The sequence below is a fragment of the Sorex araneus genome, chromosome 5 (genome assembly GCF_027595985.1).
Source record: "Sorex araneus isolate mSorAra2 chromosome 5, mSorAra2.pri, whole genome shotgun sequence".
Classification (NCBI taxonomy): domain Eukaryota; kingdom Metazoa; phylum Chordata; class Mammalia; order Eulipotyphla; family Soricidae; genus Sorex; species Sorex araneus.
The window spans coordinates 99,132,723-99,159,024 of NC_073306.1; the positions used below are offsets into that span (position 1 = coordinate 99,132,723).

The 26,302-nt window shown below is 41.1% G+C and overlaps 1 protein-coding gene across 4 annotated transcripts in view; it reads left to right on the plus strand.

Annotated features, from left to right (window-relative positions):
* ULK2 (unc-51 like autophagy activating kinase 2) overlaps window positions 1–26,302 on the plus strand; it is a 134,186-nt gene that overhangs the window by 45,997 nt on the left and 61,887 nt on the right. For all 4 annotated transcript variants that reach the window (XM_055137982.1, XM_055137983.1, XM_055137984.1 and 1 more), the window contains one exon: window positions 6,101–6,272. In XM_055137982.1, coding sequence (XP_054993957.1) covers window positions 6,101–6,272 — 172 coding nt within the window. The remainder of the gene's footprint in view (window positions 1–6,100; window positions 6,273–26,302) is intronic.

The window sequence follows — 26,302 nt, forward strand, 5'->3', positions numbered from 1 at the left end:
GGGCATTGGCTGCATGTTAGGCAAACACTTTAACTCCTGTTTTATCTTGCCAAGCCTACTTCCATAGGGATTTTTAGGGAAAAGTCAGGAAACATTTATTAGTGTCTATCATACAACAAATAGCAAATGATAACTGCTACTATATTTTCCTAATATACCTAACAGCTCATTGTAAAGCCAGATGCTAAAACAGCCTATTTCCAATGGATGAGCTGTAAAACCTACACAAACCTTGCCCAGCCCTGCAGACTCAGACCAAATAGATCAAACAGATGGGCTCGTAATTTGGGCTTAAATTGTAGGGCAGGGAGATGGCTTGATGGGCTGAGTGCATGCAAAGCATGCAGAAAGCCTGGGTTTGATCCCCAGCGCTTTGCAGTTACCTGAGCACCATGAATATGGTCTAAAAAGCTAACTGAAAAGACTTGCACTCCCATAAATTAGAAAACTCATGAGACAACCAGTGATATAACTCAGTGATAGGAATACATGCTTCGCATGTATAAAGCATGTTTTGCATGTATAAAGCTTATGGTTCAATCCTCAACACCAAATCAAACCAAAATCTTGGGGAAAAATATATATCTTGGTTTTAATCTGGAATATAAAATGTGCTGGTTGCTGCTCCTTTCTACTTTGGCTGGTTGTAGAGCAACATGGACGCTTATTTCTAGGAGCTGCTCTAGTGCTGGTCCTCATGCTTGCTCATCTTCTGTTTGGGTAGGTCAGTTCAAGAACTAAGACATAGTTTTTTATTTACTCTAACCAGAGAGTCTTGTTTTGTTATTGAACTGAGCAGCACTGAGAGGGGAGATCAGAACAAAACTTGGCCTTCTGGAAAGAGCAGAGAAGAGTGCTAGCAGGACAAGTGAGAAAATGCAACTAAAAAGAGGAGGCATGTTTAGGTGCAGAATTTTTTTGTGGAAAAAAACATTTTAGAACTTTTTATTGAAAGCAAGTACTTGAAATAAAATGAAGAGCAGGTGAAGAAAAGGAAATTAGAAATGTTCTGTATAAAATGTAGTGAGATTAGAAAATGGATTATTTTGGGCCGGAGCGATAGCACAGTGGGTAGGGTGTTTGCCTTGCACGCGGCCGACCTGGGTTCGATCCCCGGCATCCCATATGGTACCCCAAGCACCGCCAGGAGTAATTCCTGAGTGCAAAGCCAGGAATAACCCCTGAGCATCGCTGGGTGTGACCCAAAAAAAGCAAAAAAAAAGCAAATGGATGATTTGGAAGGCCTGGCTTTTAACATAATCTCCCAAAAATAAGATTTCACACATGCGCTTTCTTCTTGGAGTGAGTAGAGATGCATACTAAGGATTGCTTGCATAAACTTATTATCTTACATTGTCATACCCATATCAAGAAAAAGTCTAAATGATACTGGCTATTACGTGTTATTTATATAGTGTCTCTTCAATGTCTGTTTCTTGGGGCCAGGGATGCGGTTTAGTGGTAGGCACCTTCCTTGTGTATGTGAGGCCCCGGGTCTGAGCCCCGCACTGCAAAAAATAAATGACATGTTTCATAATTTATTTACATGCATATTTTTTGTTTGAGTATTTGGTTTATTCTAATTAATAAGATAAGGGTTCCTTTATTATTTGGGTGTATAGAGAAAAGACATAATTTAATTGTTCACTGAAGCATTTATTTACATAGATGCATTGCTTGTGTGTTATTGGGAGTGAGGGGATGAAATCAGACCAAGGGCTCAGGAAGATCACTAGAGGTGGATGAACTTGTTTTGAAGAAAGAGCATGGTGAATTCATAGAGGAGTGTATTGTAGGCAAGGGAGTACCCTCTGATGAGGTCATGAAATTATGGTTGAAGGAAAAGTTGAAGGGAACGTTTAGCCCTCCATGTCCACTTAATTTGTTAGAATTAAAGGAAAGGTAAAATTTCTTAGTTACTGGACACATCTGCATCCACATATATCAAGTGCTTACTTACCATATTGGACAGCTTAGCTGTAAAAGTTCGGTGCATTTTTCAGGAGGTTGTTTGATGGTTCTCCAGATAGTGTGGTAGTTGTCGAAAGCAAGAGGGGAAAGCAAAATAAAGTTAGAAGGAGGGAGAGACTTCGACTTGCCAGAATTTTAAGCACAATGAGGAGAGCAGTTAATTTGATTTTAAGTGGAGGCAAGTAAAATTCACTCTGTCTTTAGTTAGTTTTTGCTAAAAGCAGGCTAGAACTAAGTGTAGAAATAAGATGAATCTTTTCATCTCTGCTAGATGAAAGAGAACATTCGAAAACTATTGTAGCTATTTTATTTTATTTTTTTTGAGTGTGAGTGGGTAGGGCACTTACCTTACACACGGCTGCCTGGGTTCAGATGGTCCCCCAAGTCCACGGAAGGTCTGCTTGGAGTCTAAAGATGCTGAGTCAGGCCTGGCGGTGTATCGGCGAGTGAACGGAGAGGTTGAACATCACTGATAACTGAGGAGAATATGGAATATCAGCTGCAGAGTCACTTCAGGTAGTTGTAGTTGAATAAGGGAGAGTGAAACTGGATATTAAGTATGAAAACTGTGAGGGGGCTATTGCGACAGCTCAGAGGATAGAAGCACATAATTTGCAAGTAGGAGCCCCATGTTTGATCCCTGGTACTGCATGGTCACTCCGCCAGGAGTGATCCCTGAGCTCAAAGCCCAGGAGTAAGATCCCAAAAAAAACCCAAAACAAAAAAAGCAACAATTGTCAGTGCAAAACAAGACATTAGCATTGAGTTTGAGGTTGTTGTTGACTCTCATCATTTTGTAGAGAAAGAGTGTTCTGTTGCTGTTGTTTTTGTTGTTGCTGTTTTCCCTTGCATAAAAGTTAACTCTTACCTTCATTTAACCAACCTCGGCTTGTTGATGCATTGATTAAAAAAAACCTATTTAGGGGCTGGAGCAATAGTACAGTGGGTAGGGCATTTGCCTTGCACGTGGCCGACCTGGGTTCAATTCCCAGCATCCCATATGGTCCCCTGAATACTGCCCGGAGTAACCCCTGTGCGTCATCGCCAGGTAATATGACCCAAAAAGAAAAAAAAAACCTAAACAAAAAAACCCTTTTTATTAGTCATTGTGAATTACAAAGTTATTCGTGATTGGGTTTCAGGCATGCATTCTTTCAGGATCAGTACCTTCACCAGTGCCCACTTCCCATCACCCCTTCCCTTCCTTCACTCATTTGCCTCTCACCCACCTGTCTGCCTCTCTGAGGGGCACTTTTTAGAAATACTGTTTAAAAAGTTTTTGCATTGTGGTTTGCATCACCACCATCCTTGGTCTTTCGGCTTCTGTAGTGGCCCCTCCCCAGCCTTTCGGGGACATGTTTCCTTCTACCAGTTCTCCTGTTCTTTGATTCCATTGTGTTTGGGTATTCATTATTTCTCTATTGTAAAGAAAGATTTTTGTTTATTTGTTTTTTGGGCTTCTGCCCCCAAGCACTCAGGGGGTCACTCTGAGGGTGCTCAGGGGAGAGTATAAGATGCTGGGGATTGAACCTGGGTTGGCTATGTGCAAGGCAAGCATCCTACCCACTGTACTGTAGCTCTAATCCTGACAGTTCTTAAACTAATGGGAAGAAATTTAGTGTTAAATATCTCAACTTGATTTTTTTCTTTTTTTTTCTTTTGGGTCACACCTGGTGATGCACAGTGGTCTCTCCTGGCTCTGCACTCAGGAACCACCCCTGGTGGTGCTTAGGGGACCATATGAGATTCTGGGAATCAAACACAGGTTGGCCGTGTGCAAGGCAAACGCCCTACCTGCTGTGCTCCTCTACTCTAGCCCTTCAACTTGATTTTTTTAAAATTATGTGACCGCATACAATTTTTTAAATCTGAAGTTTTGTTACTTGTATATAAAATTTTTCTTGGAATAGAACTGAAGTTAGATAATTCATGGAAGATTCTTAATTCATGGAAGCATATTTAATCATTCCTTGCTTTTATTACCTGAGACATACAATCTTTTCAAAAAGATATTTTATTTCATGTGCAAACAGTTGCACAAAGAAATGATAAAGGAGTATTCTTGATGTTTAAGATTGGGGTTTTAAGAGTGGTAACACATGATAACACATTTTATATTTTTTGAAAACAAAGGTTAAACATGGTAATATGGGACACAAATAGTAATGAAGTGCTTTGTTTTAGAAAGCCATTGTAAATCAAAACACTTAGAACTCTTATTAGAACTTTGATTTAACCAAATGCCTAAAGACACACACACACTTAAGTGTTTTTAAAAATCCTTGTGTGGTATTATTCTCTTCTTCTCTCTGACAAGCTATTTCCCCCATCCCTCAGCTAAAAAAAAAAAAACCCAAAACAGAACACACCCACACCTGTAAGGCTTTTCAAATCTTTCTGTGAATACAAGTAAATTTCTAGGTTTTTATGCAGTTTAATTTTTTTTTCTATTTTTCAGTATAACATGGGTCTCTTGCTTTTCCATTTATTTTCATCATTAGTGATTTAAAACATTTTTTGTATGTAGAATGTCATAACTTGCATTCTCTGAAGGTTTTATTCATTAAATGAACATTATTGAGTATCTTATTTGCTAGACTATAAGCTGGAATATAATATAAGCTGGAGAATGTTTTGATTTGAAACCACAGCCTGAGGTATTGGGGGCTCCTGTCTCTGGGCTCAGGGTGACGTGCAGTTTTAAGGATTGAACCTGGGTCTTTTGCGTGCATTCAGGTCATTGAACTCTGGCCCTTGAACCTGAGGATGCTGAGATGATAAAAATTCACCTTTAAAGTATTTCAAGAGAGGCAGACATGTATATACAAGTGGTATGATATTTTAAAATCATAAACCAAGGTCCCTTTCTGCTGCCATGCTTTATCTTTTGAATATTGTAACATTTCTTGAAAGTAGATTAGAATGGGTGTTAATGTCATTACTTAGGTAAGAAGAATGATGTTAAAGATTTGGTCAATATCACATAGTATTTTAATTAGTATCACTGTATCACTATCATCTTGTTGTTTGTCGATTTACTCGAGCGGGCACCAGTAACGTCTCTGTTACACTCAGCCCTGAGATTATTATAGCAGCCTCTCCTTACTCGTCTTTCCTAATGATTGGAGGCTCTTTCAGGGTCAGGGGAATGAGACCTATCGTTACTGTTTTTCGCATATTGAATACATTTTACATTTTAATTAGTAAAATCAGGAACTGATCCCAGCTCATCCAATCATGAGTCCAGGATCCTTTTCTGAATTCTTAGGGATTTCTGCTATCTCTTATATTCATATTGCTTAGACTAGCATGTTATTTTTGCATGACATTTGACCAAATGTAATAAAATTAAAGCTTTATTATTATTAACTTTCTTTTGGTTTTGGGTTATACCTACTACACAAAGGCCTTACTTATGGCTCTGCATATAGGGGTCCCTTCTGGAAGGGCACAAGGAACCATATGTAGTACCAGGGGTGAGTCCTAGATCAGCTGTGTACAAGACAAGCAGCTTACCTCTATACTGTTGTTTCGGCCCAAAGCTTAGTTTTTAATATTTTAATGTATTAATATAAACTCGGACTGGAGCGATAGCACAGCAGGTAGGGTGTTTGCCTTGCACGCAGCTGACCCGGGTTCAATTCCTCCATCCCTCTTGGAGAGCCCGGCAAGCTACCGAGGGTATCCTGCTCGCATGGCAGACAGAGCCTGGCAAGCTACCTGTGGTGTATTGGATATGCCAAAAACAGTTAGAACAAGTCTCACAATGGAGACGTTACTGGTGCCCATTCAAGCAAATCGATGAACAATGGGACGACAGTGCTGCTATAGTTAAAAAATATTTGAAAAAAAATTTGGAAAACATTTTAAAAGTTTTTATGCAAACATACTTTTTTCCAGATTTTTTTGGGGGGTAGTGTTATAAGACATTCCCTACCCATTTTCCATGAAATCATAGAGGGAAATATATATATATATATATATATATATATATATATATATACACATATAAATTTTGGTTGGAATTGAACTTTCTGCCCACTTTTATGAGAAAATAAAGTTTCTTAGTCTAGTAAATATTCAGACTTGCATTTAATTATCAGTTTTAATTTTATGTTGTTAATTTTAGTCCCTTCCAGATATGCAGCATATTCAGGAAGAAAACTTGTCCTCCCCACCACTGGGTCCTCCTAACTATCTACAAGTGTCCAAAGATTCTGCCAGTACTAGTAGCAAGAACTCCTCTTGTGACACGGATGACTTTGTTTTGGTTCCACACAACATCTCGTCAGACCACTCATGTGAGAATCTCTTCTAATTTACACATTATATTTATTAATTTACTAGATTAGTATTTTTCAAAGTTATATCACGTTCTCATGTAAGGAACCTTTTCAAATGAACCTTTCATTTAGTTGCTTGAACTTCAAAATTATATTTTTACCTTTTAAAATTGGTTCAGTTATCTTCCAGAAAATAGTAATTTGGAATTCTGAAGGTAGATGAAAATTTTATGGGAAATTATCTCAAACTCTGTACCGAAAATGTAGTAGAGAAGCCAGGAGTAAGTTGAATTAATTTTAAGGAAAACCTTATTTGGAAAAAAACTAAGAGTAAAGGAGTCTTGAAAGTATTCTATATATTTACTTGCTTAAGTTCAAGAATAAACTTTATAAGTATATAGAAAGAATGTTTATAAGGGACATAAAATCTAAGTTAACTAAATACAGTTGGCTTTCTCTGAAATTGTGGCGAATGGTAACTGAAAACCCACATCAAAAAAAAACATGTTAGCAGTCGGGGCCCGTGCTCGGCTCCGGCCGGCCGGGTTTTCGGCCCCGGCGCCCATGCCCCTGCAGAGCCGGTGGATGTGGAACAAGCGGGAACCAGAGACAGCTTTAGGAATTGGGGTTCCAGCAAGTGCTTGCACCCATGTATGGAGACTGTGAACTAAGCTTTTGCCCCACGCCGGCTAACGGAGGAAATAACCTTCCTTCTTGGTCTCTCTCCCCTCCGGGAGAAGGCGTGGTGTCCGACATTTTGTGGGTCCGTTGAGAAGGTATGAACTTTGGCGCGGAAAAAAAAAAAAAATGTGTGCTTTGAACTTGAAACAGCCGCGGGATACAGGGCCAGCCCCAGTCGGGGCCGCGTGGCCGCTACCGCGGCCGCGCGACATTTTATCTCTTCATTCACATCAATGGAAAACTTATTATCAAATATTTCCCTATTAATAGAGCTGTATTCTTGGGGGATAAATTCCAACAAGAATAGTGAGTCTGTTTTGAAACTCTAAGAACAATAGTGAGTTATGTGTTGAAATCTGGAATGTAATCAAGGTAAAGAGAAAAGGAAGTGAAATTATCACTCACCTATGGGGTGGGTTGGGGGGTGAGGGGTGGTGTGTATACTGTTTTTTCTTTTGTTTGTTTGTCTGTTTTGTTTTTGCTTTTGTTTTTGTTTATATTGGTGGTGGAATATGGGCACTGGTTAAGGGATGGGTGTTTGAGCATTGTGTAACTGAGATATAAGCCTGAGAAGTTTGTAACTTTCCACTTGGTGATTCAATAAAATAAAAAAAAATAATAATAATAAAAAAATAAAAAGTAAAAAAAAAAAAACATGTTAGATAAAACCTTTTAGAAGGAAGGAATCCTTACTTAGGTGTAAAGAAACATGATAAGAGTAGAAAATTAGTTACTTTCTGCATTGTTGTTAGGACCAGATGGACATTGCTGGGGATCAGAACCAGGCCTCTTAAATATGAAACATGTACTTGAAGTGGGTTATTTTAGCAGTAGCAAGTTGATCCCATGTGGGTACAGTTGAAGAAGAAATTTGTATTTCTTCATGCCTGGAGAAGTTTGTATTCAATGCCTGTGTAATTGTTTGTCAAGTGCTTATTTAATAGCTGCTTGTTCTAGGTACTATATTAGTTATATGTAGGACTGTGGCCACAGTACTCAGACCAAACACTTCAGGATTTGTTAACTATGAAAGGAAAAACATAAATAACATGGCAGTAGTAGGTAACAATTTATAGTTAGTATGGTGAAATGGAGACTTAACTTTAAAAACTTTAAAAATCATTTAAGATAAAGTTTTATTCTGTTAAAAAAAAGTAAGTATAAAATTGCAAGCATTTTAAATAGGAAACAATACATCATTACTCAAGTCATCCACCGTACTAACTTTATGTCAATATTTTGTTACCCTTTTATTGTTTTATTGGATATTTTGCTCCTTTTTCACTGATATATACAGTTCCAGATTTGTCATATGAGACTTATATAAAGGATTGGGTTTGGTTCAGGTTTCTTTATTTAATTCCATTGGTTGTTTTTCTAATTATAATAGTTTTTAAATTCTACCCAAAAAAATATAACCAAAAAAAATTTTTTTTAAATTCTCATGTGTTTGTATGTGTGTATGAAAGGAATTGGGAGTTTGGTGGAGAAAAACTCCATATTCATTAGTAGCACCCTAAATCCAGTACTTTATTAGATGTGAAAATACTATTCTTGTGAATGCCCTCCCCTACCATTTAATCATGTTACAAATGATTTGACAGATCCTACAAATAATCATTTGGGGATTCGGATAGGCATGTATTGATTCTGAAAGACCTGTTCAGGGACAGCTAGATCTGTACAATAATAATTGTTGACTTAAGAATGTTTCTGTGTTCTGGGGCTGGAGTGATAGTATAGCAGGTAGAGCATTTGCCTTGCACGTGGTCACCCGGGTTCAATCCTTTGCATCCCATATGGTCCCCCAAGCACCACCAGAAGTAATTTCTGAGTGTAGAGCCAGGAGTAACCCCTGAACATCCATGGGTGTCACCTCTCCCACAAAAAAAAAGCAAAAAAAAAATGTTTCTATGTTCTTTAATAATTTGTTTTCTTTATTATGACATGGCCCCTATAACCATGCCACCAGACTCCATGCCAGGCTGTTTTTACTTGGGGACCCTCATAACCATGCCATCATATGGCCCCCATAACATGTCACCAGACTCTGTGCCAGGCTGTTTTCACTCGGGGCGCCCCAGAGTGGGGCAGGTGAGAGCCCTCCCCACCCCAAGGAACTCAGCCCTGGCAGCTGACCTCCACAACCCAACCACCACTCACACTCCAGGTCACTTTCCACACGCTCGGACCGAGCTTCACGTGTGAGTGAATATACTTCTAAACCACGTGGCCAGACACTCTCTACTCATTTTCCGTAATTACCATACCATACTTGATTGGAGGCAAGATGACGCCAACACTGGCCGAACCCCTCACGGTCTTCTGAACCCGGCTCACCATCTCGCCTTAGACAACGTGCGACTCAGCACGCCAGGCATGGAACTCTACGCGTGATCCCTGCTGGAATCTACTCGTCATTCCTGATGGGCATCGTGGCTGTTTTGCAAGATTAGGACAGAATGGCAAAGATGGGGCACGGAGAAACCGCGGCGGTGGCCACAGCATTGCCGCCTGCTCTGACTGGGCCGTTGGACAGTGCCGTCGGACATAGAGCTGTGGCAGCGGTGCCAGCAGTGGCTCATCCACTGTGGGGTGCTGTCAGCCAACCACCAGATGACCTGGCACTTGGCGCAGGTGTTCGACCTGACAAAGACCCTCCTCGATAGGGTCCTGCTCTGCCAGCTGCTCAACAATCTCCGGGCGCACTCCATCAACCTCAAGGAGATCAACCTAAGGCTGCAGATTTCCCAGGTGCTGCCCAGAGACGCAGGCAGTGTATGTTTGTCACTGTGCAGATTATTACTAAATGCCAGTCGACCAAAAGCTACGTTGGGTAAACTGGGAACGCCTGTAAAGGTGATTAGAGGCCGCCCCAAAAGCCTCTGTCCCTCTGGAGAGCCCGGCAAGCTGCTGCTTGGCAGAGCCTGGCAAGCCATCTGTGGCGTACTCGATACTATGGCCAAAAACAGTAACAACGACTTTCCCCTGACCCTGAAAGAACCCCCAGTATGCCATTGGGCTACACTAGTACGAGACAGGGACAGGTGGAGACGTTACTGGCGCCCGCTCGAACATATCAATGAACAATGGGATGACAATGATACAGTTATTATGTTTTGGTACATTTTTATACTTTTCGCATAATGGACTTTGCATCTTGTTTAATTTGTTACCTATATGTTTTGTTTTTGTGTATTTTTATCAAATTTTTTCTCAAAATTGCTTCTTTGTTCTTTGTGTTGCCTGTTCCCAGGTGTTAATTACTTTCAGTACTGTCTCTCCTGTCCATCTCCCCATTCATTCTTTTTTTAAAAAAAATTTATTAATCGGGGCTGGAGTGATAGCACAACAGGTAGGGCGTAACCCAGCGATGCTCAGAGGTTACTCCTGGCTTTGCACTCAGGAATTACTCCTGACAGTGCTTGGGGGACCATATGGGATGCTGGGGATCGAACCCAGGTCGGCTGTGTACAAGGCAAACACCCTACCTGCTGTGCTATCGCTCCAGCCCCTGAAAAGTTTTTTTTACAGTGTTGGGAATTGAGCTCCAGAGCCTCACACATGCAGGGCCAAGTTCTCTACCAGTGAGTTATAGTTTTTTGTTTGTTGATTGGGTTTTGGGGCTATACCCAGCAGTGATGACTCTTGTCTCTGAGCTCAGGGATCACACCTGACTGGCTCAGGTCCTGTGGAGAGTGCCAGTGACTGAACCTGGGTGGGCTTTGTGAAGTCATGTGCCCTACCTGCTATACTATTGCTCTGACCTTGAGCTATGTATTTTTTAGAGGTTTTATTTTTTTATTTTATTTTATTTTTTTGGTTTTTGGGTTACACCCGGTGATGCACAGGGGTTACTCCTGGCTCTTCACTCAGGAATCACCCCTGGTGGTGCTCAGGGGACCATATGGGACGCTGGGATTAGAACCCGGGTCGGCCGCGTGCAAGGCAAACGCCCTACCCGCTGTGCTATCGCTCCAGCCCCGAGGTTTTATTTTTTTAAAGAAATTTTAGGTTTACAGTATATTTGAAAGGAAGGCACAGAGATTTTTCATAGCCCCTTGACATTCCACTTGTATAGTCTAACCAGTAGTCAATATCATTTGCCAGAATTATGTATAATAATTATTACCAAGGATGGGCCTATATTGACATCTCATAATTTTCCAAAATCTTTAGTTTACGTTAACATTCATTCTTGGTGTACATTTATGGTTTGGACAAATGTATCACCATGTATATGTGTCCTTACAGTATGTATACCAGGCAGAGTATTTTCTTTTTTTTTTTTTTAATTTTAAAAAATTTTATTGAATCACCGTGAGATGGTTACAAGCTTTCATGTTTGGGTTACAATCTCACAATGATCAAATACCTATCGCTCCACCAGTGCACATTCCCCAACACCAATATCCCGGGTATACCCCCTCTTTTCCACCCTCCCCCTGCCTCCATGGCAGACAATATTCCCCATACTCTCTCTCTACTTTTCGGCATTATGGCTTGCAACACAGATACTGAGAGGTCATCATGTTTGGTCCATTATCTACTTTCGGCATGAATCTCCCAACTGGTTCCTCCAGCCATCATTTTCTTAGTGATCCCTTCTCTATTCCATCTGCCTTCTCCCCTCTGCTCATGAAGCAGGCTTCCAGCTATGGGGCAATCCCCCTGGTCCTTGTATCTACTGTCCTTGGGTGTCAGCCTCATGTGATGTTATTCTATACTCACGAATGAGTGCACTTCTTCTGTTGTGCTTTTTTGGATCCTCGGGATATATTCCCAGAAGTGGTATTGCAGGGTCATATGGAAGTTCAATTTCTACTGTGCTTTTTTGCCTCCTCAGGACACATTCCCAGAAGTGGTATTGTGGGGTCATATGGAAGCTCAATTTCTAGTTTTTGAAGGACTGTCCATATTGTTTTCCAGAAAGTCTGGACCAGTCGGCATTCCCACCAACAGTGAAGGAGCGTTCCTTTTTCCTCACATCCACTCCAGCATTGGTTGCTTTTGTTCTTTTGAATGTGTGCCAGTCTCTGTGGTGTGAGATGATAGCTCATTGTTGCTTTGATTTGCATCTCCCTGATGACTAGCATGTGGAGCATTTTTTCATGTGCCTTTTGGCCATCTGTATTTCTTTTTTGGGGAAACTTCTCCCCATTTCTTCTCCCCATTTTTTGATGGGGTTGGAGGTTTTTTTCTTACACAATTCTACTAGTGTCTTGTATATCCTTGATATTAATCCCTTATCAGATGGGTATTGGGTAAATATTCTTTCCCATTCTGTGGGATTTTTCTGTATTTTGGTCACTGTTTCTTTTGAAGTGCAGAAGCTTCTTAGTTTAATGTAGTCCCATTTGTTTATGCTTGCTTCCACTTGCATGGTTAGTGCTGTTTCATCCTTAAAGATGCTTTTAGCTTCAATGTTATGGAGAGTTCTCAGGCAGAGTATTTTCACTGCCCTAAAAATTTTCTGTTTTCTTGTATTTCTCTATACCTGCTAACTCCTGCAAATGTACTAATCATTTTATTGTCTTTGCAGTTTTGCTTTTTCCAAAATGTTGTATGATTTGAATTACGTAGTTTGTAGCCTTTTAAATTTGGCTTCTTTCAACACAGTAATAAGTATTTAAGATTCCTCCATATTTTTTTGTGGTTTGATATTTCTTTTAAGTGCTAATAATATTTTATTGTTTGAGCATATCACAGTTAATTTATCTACCCACCACGTGAAGGACATTTTTTTTTGGTAAGTTAAAGAAGTTATAAATAAACATCCAAATGCAGGATTTTGTATGGACACAGATTTTTACTAGGGTGTATGTTTAAATACACCCATGTTCAATCCCTGGCACTGTACGGCTTCTCTCACACTGCTGGGTACATCCCTGGGGGGTATCCAGTACACTGGAGTCCTCCTCCCCCTAAAAAATGAACCCAGCCGTTTTTGCTCCTTTAAGTAAATATCATGGAGCACAACTGCTAGATGGCATAGTATTATCATGTTTCTTTATTAAGAAACCCACCAGACTGTCTTTCTAAGTGATTGTGCTGATTTGTAATGCTACCAGTAGAGTAGTTTTCATCTGCATTTGCTCCATAACATATATAAAGCATCTAAATCTTTTTGCAGGAGGTCCAAGGACCCCTTCTGGTGATTCTCAGCTAAACCGAACCAGTGGTTCAATGCAAAGGCTTGAGGAACCGGTGCTCTTCAGATTCTGCAGTGCAGAGGATTTCTTGGGCCACACCTGGTGATGCTTGGGGCTTCCAGGACACCTGGTGATTGGTAGGGGTCCAGTTGGTATTGAGGATTGAACCAGGCCTGGCATCAAGCAAAGCATGCCCCTTAGCCCTGTGCTATTTTGGTGGACTCTATATGAAACACCTGTTATATGCTGTTTTTCATTCATACATCTCCTTGGGAAGAATTCTTTAATGATCAGTTTTTAATTTAATTTTCAACCCCCCACCATTCTCCTCACCCCCCCCCCCAACTTCTGTTGATGACCAAAGGATGCACACACTTGGTCATGTTGCTCAGCTATCCGGGTGTGCTACTTGCACTCCTCTAGTTTTGGCACAAGTGCATGTGCTCTCCAGGGTTGTACTCATTAGTAGTTCCAAGACATAAGTGGCTGCAGGTGTGTCTGGAAGTTGCCGTGGAACCAGAAGTTAGAGACAGTGGAGTTACCAGGACAACACTAGGTGCATACTGGTGTACTGGGATGGAGGGAGCTCTTTGGGCTCATATTTGCAAGATAGGTGCTTTAGCCCAGAGCCATGTTGAAAATCCTGAGGCCCATTTTAAAATACCAGACTGTTGGGGCTGGAGTGATAGCACAGTGGGTAGAGCATTTGCCTTGCACAAGGCTAACCCCAGGTTCAATTCCCAGCATCCCATATGGTCCCCTGAGCACCTCCAGGAGTAATTCCTGAGTGCAGAGCCAGGAGTAACCCCTGAGCATCGCTTGGTATGACCCAAAAAGCAAAAAAAAACCAAAAACCAAACAAAAAACCCCACAAAACACAACAGACTGTTCTTGTTGAATTTTAAGAGTTCTTTCTAGTCGATTAGATTCCAACACTGTTTTATCAGATGTAACTTTTGCAAATATTTTTTCAGTCTGTGACTTATTTGTTAATTCATTTGCAGTTCTCTTTCATAGATCAAACTATAGGATAACATTGGATTTGTCCTTTCAGCCTTACCACAGGGAACTTAGTTTATCTTAGAGCAAAGGCCTTTCTGTGTGGACACAGGAAGACAGTTAATGTTATGCTTTGTAACTTGGGAGCCGATTGACTCCAATAATATTTACTCCTGGGCATCTGCTTTCTCAACTCAGTTGCTCTTAGTTCCTAGCACCCCAAAAGCAGGTCACGACGAGGGACAGAATGGACCCGGGGCAAGCTGTGAGCTACCCTGGCATCGAAATGGGCCAGACCAAAGCACCACAATACTCAACTATAAGTTGAGAACATGATCATAGACAAATACTGTCATGATCCAAAAGTAACAACGAGACTAGGACCCTGCTGGGGTTAGGAAAACTAACCTGACCTGAGGACTGTGGTCTGGAAAATACAGTGAGATGTCCTCAGAAAGAACCAAACTTTAAGTTTGGACTACAGATACATCTTTTACTGTGCTCATACAAAATGACATTGCTAGAAATATTAGAAGTAGATTTACTACAACTATTTAAGTGTATGACTAGCTGAGGAAGGAAGAAAGGGGCACACCGTGACACACCCTTGTTTGGACTCCACCCTTGAGCAGATCTCTTAGTAATCTGGAGTAATCTCCTTAGATGAGATTTTTGTTAATCTCCTGGAGGAGTGGTCTTACCCCTCTTTGTTGGTTTGTTAATGTCAACACACCTTTGTGTCACTGCCCTATGTGATTGCTATATAAACTAAGAGGGGGGGAAGAGAAGGAGACAGCAGAGACAAAAGAAGAGGCAGCAGGACACAGACAGAAGAAGACAACAAGGAGAAGACACAGAAGCGAGGGAGAAAGATAAAGGCAAGACATGCAGCAGAGAAGACAGAAGCAGAGACAGAGGTCAGAAGAGACCAGAGGAGAGACTGCAGAGACAGAGACAGGCAGACAGAAGAGAGCACAGCAGCATACACAGAAGCAGAGCACAAGGAGGAGTCATCCCGATCCGCTTTATACACAGCGGCACGAGAGCACCAAACGAGAGTGGCGCACTCGAGAGAGAACTGCTCCAAGAGCCCATGAACAACACAACAGAACACAACACACACATCATCACCCCCTCCCGCGTGCGTGCCTTTGTAAATTTTTTTACACCAAACCATATTTAATTTAAATGAAATTCAAGTAATGGGTCAGTTTATTTCTTTTGAAATCACTTGTATCACTTGTCATCTCATTGCTCATTGATTTGCTCGAGCGGGCGCCAGTAATGTCTCCATTCGTCCCTGTTGCATGCTAGTGTAGCCCAATGGCGGCTGCTCGCTCCAGGAACATGAAGAGCCTCAAACCGTACATTCAGGGTCTTGACAAAGAAGTCTGACCATCTCATAGGTGGGTGGCCAGGCGTTCTTTTGACGTCCCGTGGAATCCAGTCAGTAACAGCTCTAGTCTAGTAGTCGTCTCCAAATCGCATTACGTGTCCGTCCCATCTGATTTTCGACGCCTTGGCAAACGAGGCAGTGTCCTTGATCCTCAATCGTCAGTGGAGGTCGGAACTCTGGATTCCTTCTCTTACTTGAGCGAATTGTAATACTCCAAGCATAGCTCTTTCGATTCCTCTTTGGGCTAGCGTTCTCATCCTGTTTGCATAGGGCCCAGGTCTCTGAGGCGTATGTTAGTGCAGGAAGAAAGATGGAGTCGAAAAGATGTGCCCGGAGCCAGAGGTTCTTTGTCCTCTTAACCACTTCTTCGACGCTCTTGAAGACCTTCCATGCTGCTCTCTTACTCCTGCGCAGTTCAGGTGCTGGTTGTTCGTCATGTTGAGTTCTTGACCTAGCTACACATAACTGCTGCATTTGGAGATGTTCATTCCGTTGAGGGCAAATGGAACGTCAGGAACCAGTTTGTTTCTCATGAACATTGTTTTGGTGATATTCAGCTGAGGCCCAACCTTAGGAGTTAGAGCAGTTAGAAGTTAGAGCAGTGTGGAAGTTAGAGCAGTCTAACTTAAACACTCGAGGTCGAAGTCAGTCAGCATTCGTGCTGCTTGGCTAATGTTTGGTGTTATTAGGACGATGTCATCAGTGAAGCGGAGGTGGTATAGTTGCCGACTGTCTATCTTCACTCCCATTCCTTCCCATTCCAGTTGTCACATGACATTCTTGAGGGTGGCACTGAAGAGTTTCGGTGAAATGGTATCACCCTGGGGGCTGGAGCGATAGCACAGCGGGTAGGGTGTTTGCCTTGCACGCAACTGACCTGGGTTCGATTCCCAGCATCCCATATGGTCCCCTGAGCACTGCAAGGAGTAATTCCTGAGTACAGAGCCAGGAGTAACCCCTGTGCATTGCCAGATGTGACCCAAAAAGAAAAAGAAAAAAAAAGAGTATCACCCTGCCGAACCCCTCTCTTTATGTCTACGATCAGTTCCTTGTAGAATGATGAGATCCGTAATACAGTTCATGGAGGATCCTGATGTATGGAGTTTGAACGCCCTGTTTGGCTAGTGCTTCGATGACCACTTCAGTCTCAACAGAATCAAAGGCTTTCTTTAAATCGATGAACGTTAGATAGAGCAGCATCTTAACTCTCAAGAAACCTCAATGAGCTTGGTCACTGTGTGGATAAGGTTGATCGTGTTGAATCCTTTTCGGAACCCGGCTTGCTCGCATGGTTGTACTTCGTATAGTGTTCTGCCTATTCTATTCAGGATGACTCGAGTGAACAACTTGTAGACAACGTACGACAGGCAGATTGGGCGATAGTTGCTGATGTTGTGGATGTCTCCCTTCTTGTACAACAGAACAGTCCTGCTGGTTTTCCATTGGGATGAAACCTTGCATTCAGACAGGTAGCGTGTGAAGAGCTGAGCCAGTGTATTGACGAGTATTGGCAGATTCTTCAGGTGTTCGGGTCTGACCTTGTCTGGACCAGGTGCTGTACGCTTCTTTACCGACAAAATGGCGTGTTGGATTTTGGAAAGGAGAACACTGGGAAGGACATATCCATCCTGTGGAATTTGGTATGTGGGCAAGTGGACGTGGCTGTCGAAGAGATTTGAGTAGAAGTCCTGGATAACCTTTTCCATTGCCCTTTTGGAAGATGTGATAGATCCATCAGGACGTCGAAAGGGCAGTCATTTTGGTCTTATAGTTGTTGAACGACAGGCGAACATTGCGAGTACTTTTCTCGGCTTCTGCCACATCGGCCAACACTGCTGCTCTTCTCTCTTTGAGGTCTTCCTTTATGGCTTCTTTAAGGCACAGCTTTGCGAGCTCAGATGTTAGCTTGTGATTGCTTGAGGCTCTTGCCAAACCAGGATGGTGAATGAGCTTGATTGTTTCTGAAGACAGGCGTCTTTTTGTGGTTTTCTCACTCATTAAAATAAATAATAAATTCAATTGAATCTGTAGTTCAACATGGGAAAAACTGACATTTTGACAATATTGAATCATTTTCTTTGTGGATATATGGGGTATTTCTCACTTAGTTCTTTAAAAGTTTTGGGGGTGGATAGCAGTGCTCTAGCATTGCTCAGGGATCACTCCTGGCAGACTTGGGGGACCAGATGGGGTGTCAAGCATCAAACCAGGGCGACTATATGCAAGCCAAGCTCTGTATCCATTGTATTATTGCTCTAGCCTCTATTTAATAGTTTTCTGATATAAGTCTTATAGGTGTTTTTGTTAAATTGGCACCTAAATTTTTACCTGGGTGTGGGATGCAAATGCAAATGATATTTTTTTTTTCCTTTTTGGGTCACACTTGGCAATGCTCAGGAGTTACTCGGCAATGCTCAGGAGTTACTCTTGGCTCTGCACTTAGGAATTACTCCTGGTGGTGCTCAGGGGACCATATGGAATGCTGGGGATCGAACCCAGCTTGGCTGTGTGAAAGACAAATGCTAGACCTGCTGTATTATTGCTCCAGCCATTAGTATTGTATTTTTAATAATTTCAAATTCTAATTGCTTATTATTGATATTTAGGAAAGCAAGTAACTTTTATGTTTAATCTTGTATCCTGAAACCTTGTTTTAGTAAGTCATTAGTTACAGAATTAATTTTGTCAGTATAAATGGTCATGCCTTTTGTGAACAAGGACATTTTCATTTCTTTCTTCTAAATCTATATCCCTTTAATTTCCTTCTCCTGTGTTATTTGCATTAGCAGGGGCTTTCAGTATGATGTTGAAAAGGATATCCTTGCTTTTTGCTGATCTTAGTGGAGCTCTTCCAGCATCTCACTTAAATGTGATGTTAGTTTTAGATTTTTGTTATTGTAATGATTGGGTTTCCCAGACTTCGTTGTGGTACTAGCTGTGGTTTGCACACTGAATTGTAGTGTGTTGTAGATTGCTCTTACTGTGGTGACAAGATCACAAACGGCAAAGCTGGTGATTGCGCTGGATGGTGCGGGCTGATGGTCTGCTCCTGAGTCAGACCCCTGGGCCTAGGCTAATGATTTTTGGGAAGATACTTGGGATCAAATTGAAGAAGTTCCCTTTGGGGCTAGAATGATAGTACAGCAGGTAGGGCCATCTGTCTTAAATGCAGCTGACCCGAGTGAAATCCCCAGCATTCCATATGGTCCCTCAAGCACCTCCAGGAGTAATTCCTGAGTGCAGAGCAGTAGTAACCTCAGAGCATTGCTGGGTGTGACCCAAAAACAAACAAAAAAATGTTTCCTTTTAGTCTGTGTGTGTGTGTGTGTATGTGTGCGCATGTGCTTGCACGCCTGCACCTTGGATTTTGCCAAATGCTTTTGTATTAGTATGATCATGTAAGTTTATTTTTTATTTATGTGATGAATTATATTCTAATGTGGAGCAAGCCTTGCATAGTAGGGATAAATCCTGTTTGCTCTGGTGTATTGTTTTTTAATACAATATTAGATTTAATTTGCTGATATTTTGTTAAAGTTTTCTTTTCTTTGGAAGAGGTGGTCACATTGCCAAGATCAAACCCAAGAAGTGTTTACCACTGAACTACATCCCCTGCCTAAAATTAAAATGTGTGTGTAGGGGCTGGAGCAATAGCACAGTGGGTAAGGCGTTTGTCTTGTATGCTACCAACCCGGGTTCTATTCCCAAGATCCCATATGGTCCCCTGAGCACCGCCAGGAGTAATTCCTGAGTGCAGAGGCAGGAGTAACCCCTGAGCATCGCCGGATGTGATCCAAAAAAACAGCAGAGAGAGAGAGAGAGGGAGGGAGAGAGAGAGAGAGAGAGAGAGAGAGAGAGAGAGAGAGAGAGAGAGAGAGAGAGAGAGAGAGAGGAGAGAGAGGAGAGAGAGAGAGAGAGAGAGAGAGAGAGAGAGAGAGAGAGAGAGAGAGAGAGAGAGAGAGAGAGAGATCCATATTGCGTCTATTGGTGTCGTTTCCCATTCCTGATTCAGGGCTCCTTTAAGTGCTGCTTCCATTTTATGGAGCATCCTTCCAAAAGCCTTCCCCTTCTCCATTCTGACAGAGGACACTGGAGTAGTCAATACAAAACTGCTATTTGTGGAGCCAGGGAAATGGCTCGGAGGGCTGGAACGCTTGGTGAGTAGCCGCCCACTCGTCCCCCGGCACTACCAGGTGTGACTCAAAAAAAAAAAAAAGAAAACAAACTCTTTGTGCAGGATTTAAGATGGTGATTTTACAGCACCTGAACATTTCAGTTCCACAGAGCAGGCACTGGAGCACCACACGAGATGCTTCTTGTTCTTGTTTTTTTCTGAAAAGGGAAGGAGATATTTTGCTTGACGCATATTCTCATGGGAAGGTCATTATCAGAAAGGGCTGAAGGTTTTACATCTATGTTTCTGAAAGATACTGGTCTCTATTTTTCTTACAGTGTCTTTCTGTTTTTCTTATTTGAGTAATTTTGCCTCACAGAATGAGTCGGTTAATATACTTGTATTTCTGTTAGTTTTTTTTTTCTCTTCCTGTCGTGCTGCTGCTGTGATGGCTGAGAGTTGCAGTCTTTCGTTGTGTTCACACACACTTCATTACCCACTGGGGTCACAAGTGGCAGTGCCCCTGGGATCCCCGTTAGTACATGGGCCAGTGCCAGCGCTTCATGCCTGCAAGGAGGGAGCGCTACCCAGCTAATGCCAGGGCCCTCTTGTGCTTCTGTTCTCTGAGAGAGATTTTTAGATTAAAGTTTGTTATAATTTCTTTTTTCCTAAAAAAATGAAGCAGGATGGTTTTATTAAAAGAAGTTCACTTAGATGTTAAGGAGAGGAAGAGAGGAAAACCTGTTAAAGTGTGAACAGGGACTTGAGAAGAAAGCAAGTGAACAAGCCCAGAGTTTAACTTCATCTATAAATGTCTGTTACATCACTGAAAAATTCATCTGGGCCTGGGGCTTTTCTGATTTGGATTGTTATTAGTGATTGGTTCAACTTTAATAGATATAGGCCTGTTCGGATTGTTTACCTTTTCTTATGTGAATTTTTGGCACATGTTCCTTTGACAGAATGAATACCAGTTTGTCTAGGTTATCAAATTTATGGGTCCAGAATTGTTCATAACTTTTTCTTGTGCTGTAACTTTACTGTAATCTATAGGAATTTCTATTTTCTCATCTTAGATACTAATAATTTGTGTCTTTTCTTTTTTTCTTCTAGTTAACCTGACAAGAAGCTTTTTGTTTGTACTAATCCTTTAAAAGAGCCTTTTTAAATTTTTTATTTTATTGAATCACCTTGAGATACACATCTACAAAGTTGTTCATAATTGGGTTTCTCTCGTACAATGTTCCAACACACCTGTCCTGCCAGTGCATGTATGGCAGACTCTCTCCTCTCCTCTTTCTCTCTCTTCTCTCTCTCCCTTTCTCCCTTTCTCCCTCTTTCCCTCTTTCCCTCTTTTCCTCTTTGTCTCTCCCTCTCCCTCTCTGTCCCCTTCCCCCCCCCCCCCCACTTTTTGGGGATTATGGTTTGCAGTGCAGATACTGAAAGGTTATCATGTATATCACTTTATCTTCTTTCAGCAATCAGTTCTTGTCCAATGAGTGAGTGATTATTTCCAACTCTCACTGTCATGGTGTTCCCTTCTCTGTCCTAACTTCCCTCCCTCTTCCTCCCCTTGTGGCAAGCTTCCAACCATGTACCAGCCTTCATAGCACTTATAAGAACCAATTTTTAGTTTCATTGATTTTGCCTATTGATTTGCTATTTCTAAATTTTCTTGTTTTTGTCTCATTTCTCTTATTTTTCAAGTAAGTGTTTTTTATTTAGGAAAGGTGGGCAAGGAGAGGGAGTGAGTTCCTCATAAAGTAAAGAAAGACAAATTTCATCCAGAACTAGGGTACAGATGACTCAAGAATGGAGTTTTGTTTCTAATTAGTTCTTTTATTCTGCTTACTAAAGAGTTAATTTACTTTTCTAGTTTCTAAGGTAGGAACATGGATTGTTGAGTTTAGAGCTTTGTGTATATATGTGTATATATACACACACATACACACTCAGTGCTATAAGTTTTTCTTGAAACACATTTCTCATTGCATCCCACAATTTTTGGTAAATTGTTTTATTATCTTTTCCAAATATTTTAAATTTCTCTTGATTTTTTTCCTTCAAACTACTATAGAACTGTGGTTTTAGGATTCTTTTATTTTAGGATTTTTCCAGTCATCTTTCTGTTACAGATTTATAATTTAATGTCATTGTGTTCTGATTGCAAAAAGTGTATTATATCTGATCATTTTAAGTTACTAAGGCATTTTTTTTTATGGCCCAGAATATAATCTATTATGGTGATTATTTTTTTTTGTGGGAAATACACAAGAAAACACATCAAGAAAAAATGATATTCTGTCATTGAAGAAGCAAATGTATATATAAATTATACCCTTCATGGCATTGTTTTTTTCGTTTTGTTTTGCTTTGCTTTTTGGGTCATACCCGGTGATGCACAGGGGTTACTCCTGGCTCTACACTCAGGAATTACTCCTGGCGGTGCTCAGGGGACCTTATGGAATGGAAATCGAACCTGGGTCGGCCTCGTGCAAGGCAAACGCCCTACCCGCTGTGCTATTGCTCCAGCCCCACCTTCACTGTTGTTGAATTCAGCTATATCTGTACTGGTTTGTCAGGTTTACCCATTACATAATTTGTTACTATGCAATGCCTTTTTAAAGAAAAAATCTCATCTTTGAAATATTCTCTGTCAAAGATAATGCAGCTACCCTTGCTTTTTGTGTGTGTGGGGGGGGTGTGCCACACTTGTGATGCTGGGGGTAGGGGACCATGCTATGCTATGGTCCAGCTCAGGGTTTTTGCATGCAAAGTGTGAGCTCCAGGCTTTGGACCATCTTCTTTTGAGTAGTGTTAAGATATTCTGCCCATCTATTTACCTTTAATGCTTTTGTGCATATATTTAAAGTGAGATTCCTAAAGACAACATTTACTAGCCCACTCTGAAATTCCTTTTAATCATATATTTAGATCATTGATATTCAGACTGATATTAATGTAGCTAGTTTACTATCTAACATTTATTACTTTATCTGTTTATTGCCCTTGTATTTGGTTTTATTTTGGGGGCTCACACCCAGAAGTGCTCAGGTCTTACTCTTGGCACTGCACTTAGGGATCACTCCTGAGACACAGGACCATCAAACCTGGGTCAGCTGTGTGCAAGGCTGATGCCTTCCTTGCTGTACCATCACTCCAGCCCCCTATGGTCTTATTTTTGTCTTTTATTAATTTTTTTTTTGTCATTTGTGGATTTAATTGCATATTTCATTATGATTCCATTTCTTTTCCTAGCATATCAGTTATACTTCTTTTTTAAAACATATTTTAGTGGTTTCCCTAGAGTTAGCAGTATGTGTTTATAGATCCAGATTGATTTTCAGATAGCTATGCTATTTCATGGATAGTGTGACTAAAAGTTTTTTTTTGCTTTTTGGGTCACACCCAGCGATGCTCAGGGGTTACTCCTGGCTCTGCACTCAGGAATTACTCCTGACAGTGCTTGCGGGACCATTGGGGGTGCTGGGAATCGAACCTGGGTTGGCCGAGTGCAAGGCAAACGCCTACCCACTGTGCTATCATTCCAGCCCCACTTTAAAAAGTCTCAATATTTTTCTCTCCATTGTATTATTACTGCCATTTATTTGTTCATTTACATGTATTTATACATATTTAAGCATATGTAAAGAAATTGTTGGCATTATTTTATCTTTAATGAATCCTTCTTTTTCCTTTTAAAATTTTTTTCAATTGAATCACAGTGAGATACACAGTTCCAAAGTTGTTCATGATTGGGTTTCAGTCATATAATGTTCCAACACCCGTTCCTTCACCAGTGTACATTTACCACCACCAGTTTCCCCAGTTTCCCTCCTGCCCTCCCTCACTCCCCCACGGTCCCCTGCCTGCTTCTTTTTCTTTTTTTCTTTTATAATATCCTTTGATTAGGTCCCAGTCTGTTAGCCTATATCTTTGGCCTGTGACCTTTATGAGTAAGTCACAGTTTTTCCTCCTGCCTTAGGTGATGGGATGACAGGAAGAGAGATTGAGTTATTTCTCTTGCCAGTGGTCTGTTGGGCTGTAATAATACCAGAATGGATTAAACTCTAGTTAACTGGCATCCTTCCTGGGGCAGGTCTTGTTAAGAGGATCAGAAAGCAGGTATGAAGCAAGATTGGTTTTTTGGGGAGGGTGGGGGGGGCAGTGGGTGGGTCACACCCTGCTGTGTTCAGGGATTACTCCTGTCTCAGCTTCAGGAATCACTCCTGGTGGTGCCCAGGGGATTATAGGGGAGCCAGGGATCAAACCCAGGTCTGCTGCTCTCAAGGCGTGCGCCTTACCTGCTATGCTATGGTTCTGGCCCTGAGCAAGATAGTTTTTATCAAAACTTCCTTCGTTGTGAGAGTTAAGAAAAGAGAAGCTCGTGTGCATGGGAGAACTCGGGGCTGTACATAGTGGAAAAAGCTATTAAAAAGACATAGACAAGCAAGCAAGATATGTGTGTAAGGGGAGAACAAGAATTTGAAGATCAAGATACAGTTTTTTTTTTTTTTTTAATAGTCACTGTGAGGACAGTTGCAGACTTACAAACTTTCATGATTAGGTTTCAGTCTGATTGAGCACCCATCCCTCCACCAGTGATGAGGAGTATTTTCTCATGTGCATTTTGGCCATTCGGATTTCTTCTTTGAAAATGTTTTTGTTCATTTCATTGCCCCATTTTCTGATGGGGTTGGGTGTTTTCTTCTTGTAGGGTTCAACAAATGCTTTGTATACCTTGATATCAATCCCTTATCAGATGAGTATTGGGTGAATATCCTTTCCCATTCTGTAGACTCTTTGTATTCTGGTCACTGTTTCTTTTGAGGTACAGAAGCTTCTTAGTTTATTTAAGATAGTCCCATTTGTTTATCCTTTTTCCACTTGCTTGGTCAGTGGCCTTTCATCTTTGAAGATACCTTTAAGCTTCAGTGTTGTGGAGGGTTTTGCTGACCTCTTCTTCAACGTACCTTATGGATTCTGGTCTGATATTGAGGTCTTTAATCCATTTTTATCTGACTTTTGTGTATGGTGTTAGGTAGAGGTCTGAGCCCATTTCTTTTGTTTTTTTGCATGGAGCTGTCCAGTTTTGCCAACACCATTTGTTAAACAGGTGCTCCACTTTGATATTTCTTGCTCCCTTATCAAAGATGATCATATATTTGAGAGTATGTGTAAGGTTATTTGAGAGTGTGTGTAAGGATATTTGAGAGTGTGTGTAAGGATATTCAACCCTATTCCATCAGTCTGCAGCTTTGTTTTTGTTTCAATACCGTGCTGGTTTTTAAAAAAAGATTTTTTTAATGAAACACCGTGAGATAGAATTACAGACTTATACACTTTCGTGATTACATTTTAGTCATACAATGGTCGAGTACCCATCCCTCCACCAGTACCCATTCTCTACCACCAATGTTCCCAGTATTCCTCCTGCCACCCCCATCCCATTCCTCCCCTCCTCACCGCCTCTTCGGCAGGCACATTCCCTTTTACTTTCTTTCTCCTTTTGGGTGTTATGGTTTGCAATTCAGGTAACACGTGCCCATCATGTTCGGTCTATAGTCTACTTTCAGCACACATCTCCCATCCCGAGTGAGGCCTCCAAGCATCTTCTCTTTCTCAGCTGCCTTTCCCCCTGGCATGTGAGGCCAGCTTCAAGACATGGAGGAATCCTCCTGGTCCTTATCTCGTCTATTCTTGGGTGTTAGTCTCCCATTATGTAACTTTGTATTCCACAAATGAGTGCAGTCCTTCTATGTCTGTCCTTCCCTTTCTTACTCATTTCACTCAATATGATACTCTCCATGTCAATCCACTTATATGCAAATTTCATTACTTCATCTTTTCTAACAGCTGCATAGTATTCCATTGTGTAGATGTACCAGATTTTCTTTAACCAGTCATCTGTTCTTGGGCACTTGGGTTTTTTCCATATTCTGGCTATTGTAAATAGTGCTGCAATAAACATAAAAGTGCAGATGTCATTTCTACTGTTGTTTTTTTTTTATTTTACATCTCCGGGATATATTTTCAGAAGTGGTATTGCTGGGTCAAATGGGAGCTCAATTTCTAGTTTTTTTTTGAAAAGTGTCCATATTGTTTTCCGAAAAGGCTGAACCAGTTGGCATTCTCACCAGCAGTGAAGGAGAGTCCCCTTCACTTTAAGATAGTCCCATTTGTTTGTCTTTTTTTCCACTTGCTTGGTCAGTGGCATTTCTTCTCTGAAGATACCTTTAGCTTCAGTGTCATGGAGGGTTTTGCTGACCTTTTCTTCAATATACCTTATGGATTCTGGTCTGATGTTGAGGTCTTTAATCCATTTTGATGTGACTTTTGTGGATGGTGTTAGGTAGAGGTCTGAGCTCATTTGTTTTGCATGGAGCTGTCCAGTTTTGCCAGCACCATTTGTTCAAGAGGCTTTCCTTGCTCCACTTCACATTTCTTGTTCCCTTATCAAAGATTAGATGATTATATGTCTGAGGGTGTGTGTAAGGATATTCAACTCTGTTCCATTGCTCTGCAACTCTGCCTTTGTTCCAGTACCATGCTGTTTTAATTATTACCGCTTTGTAGTATAGTTTGAGGTTGGGGAAGGTAATGCCTCCCATCTTCTTTTTTCCAAGAATTGCTTTAGCTATTTGTGTGGGCTTGTTTTTTCATATGAATTTCAGGAGTGTTTGATCAATTTCTTTGAAGAATTTTA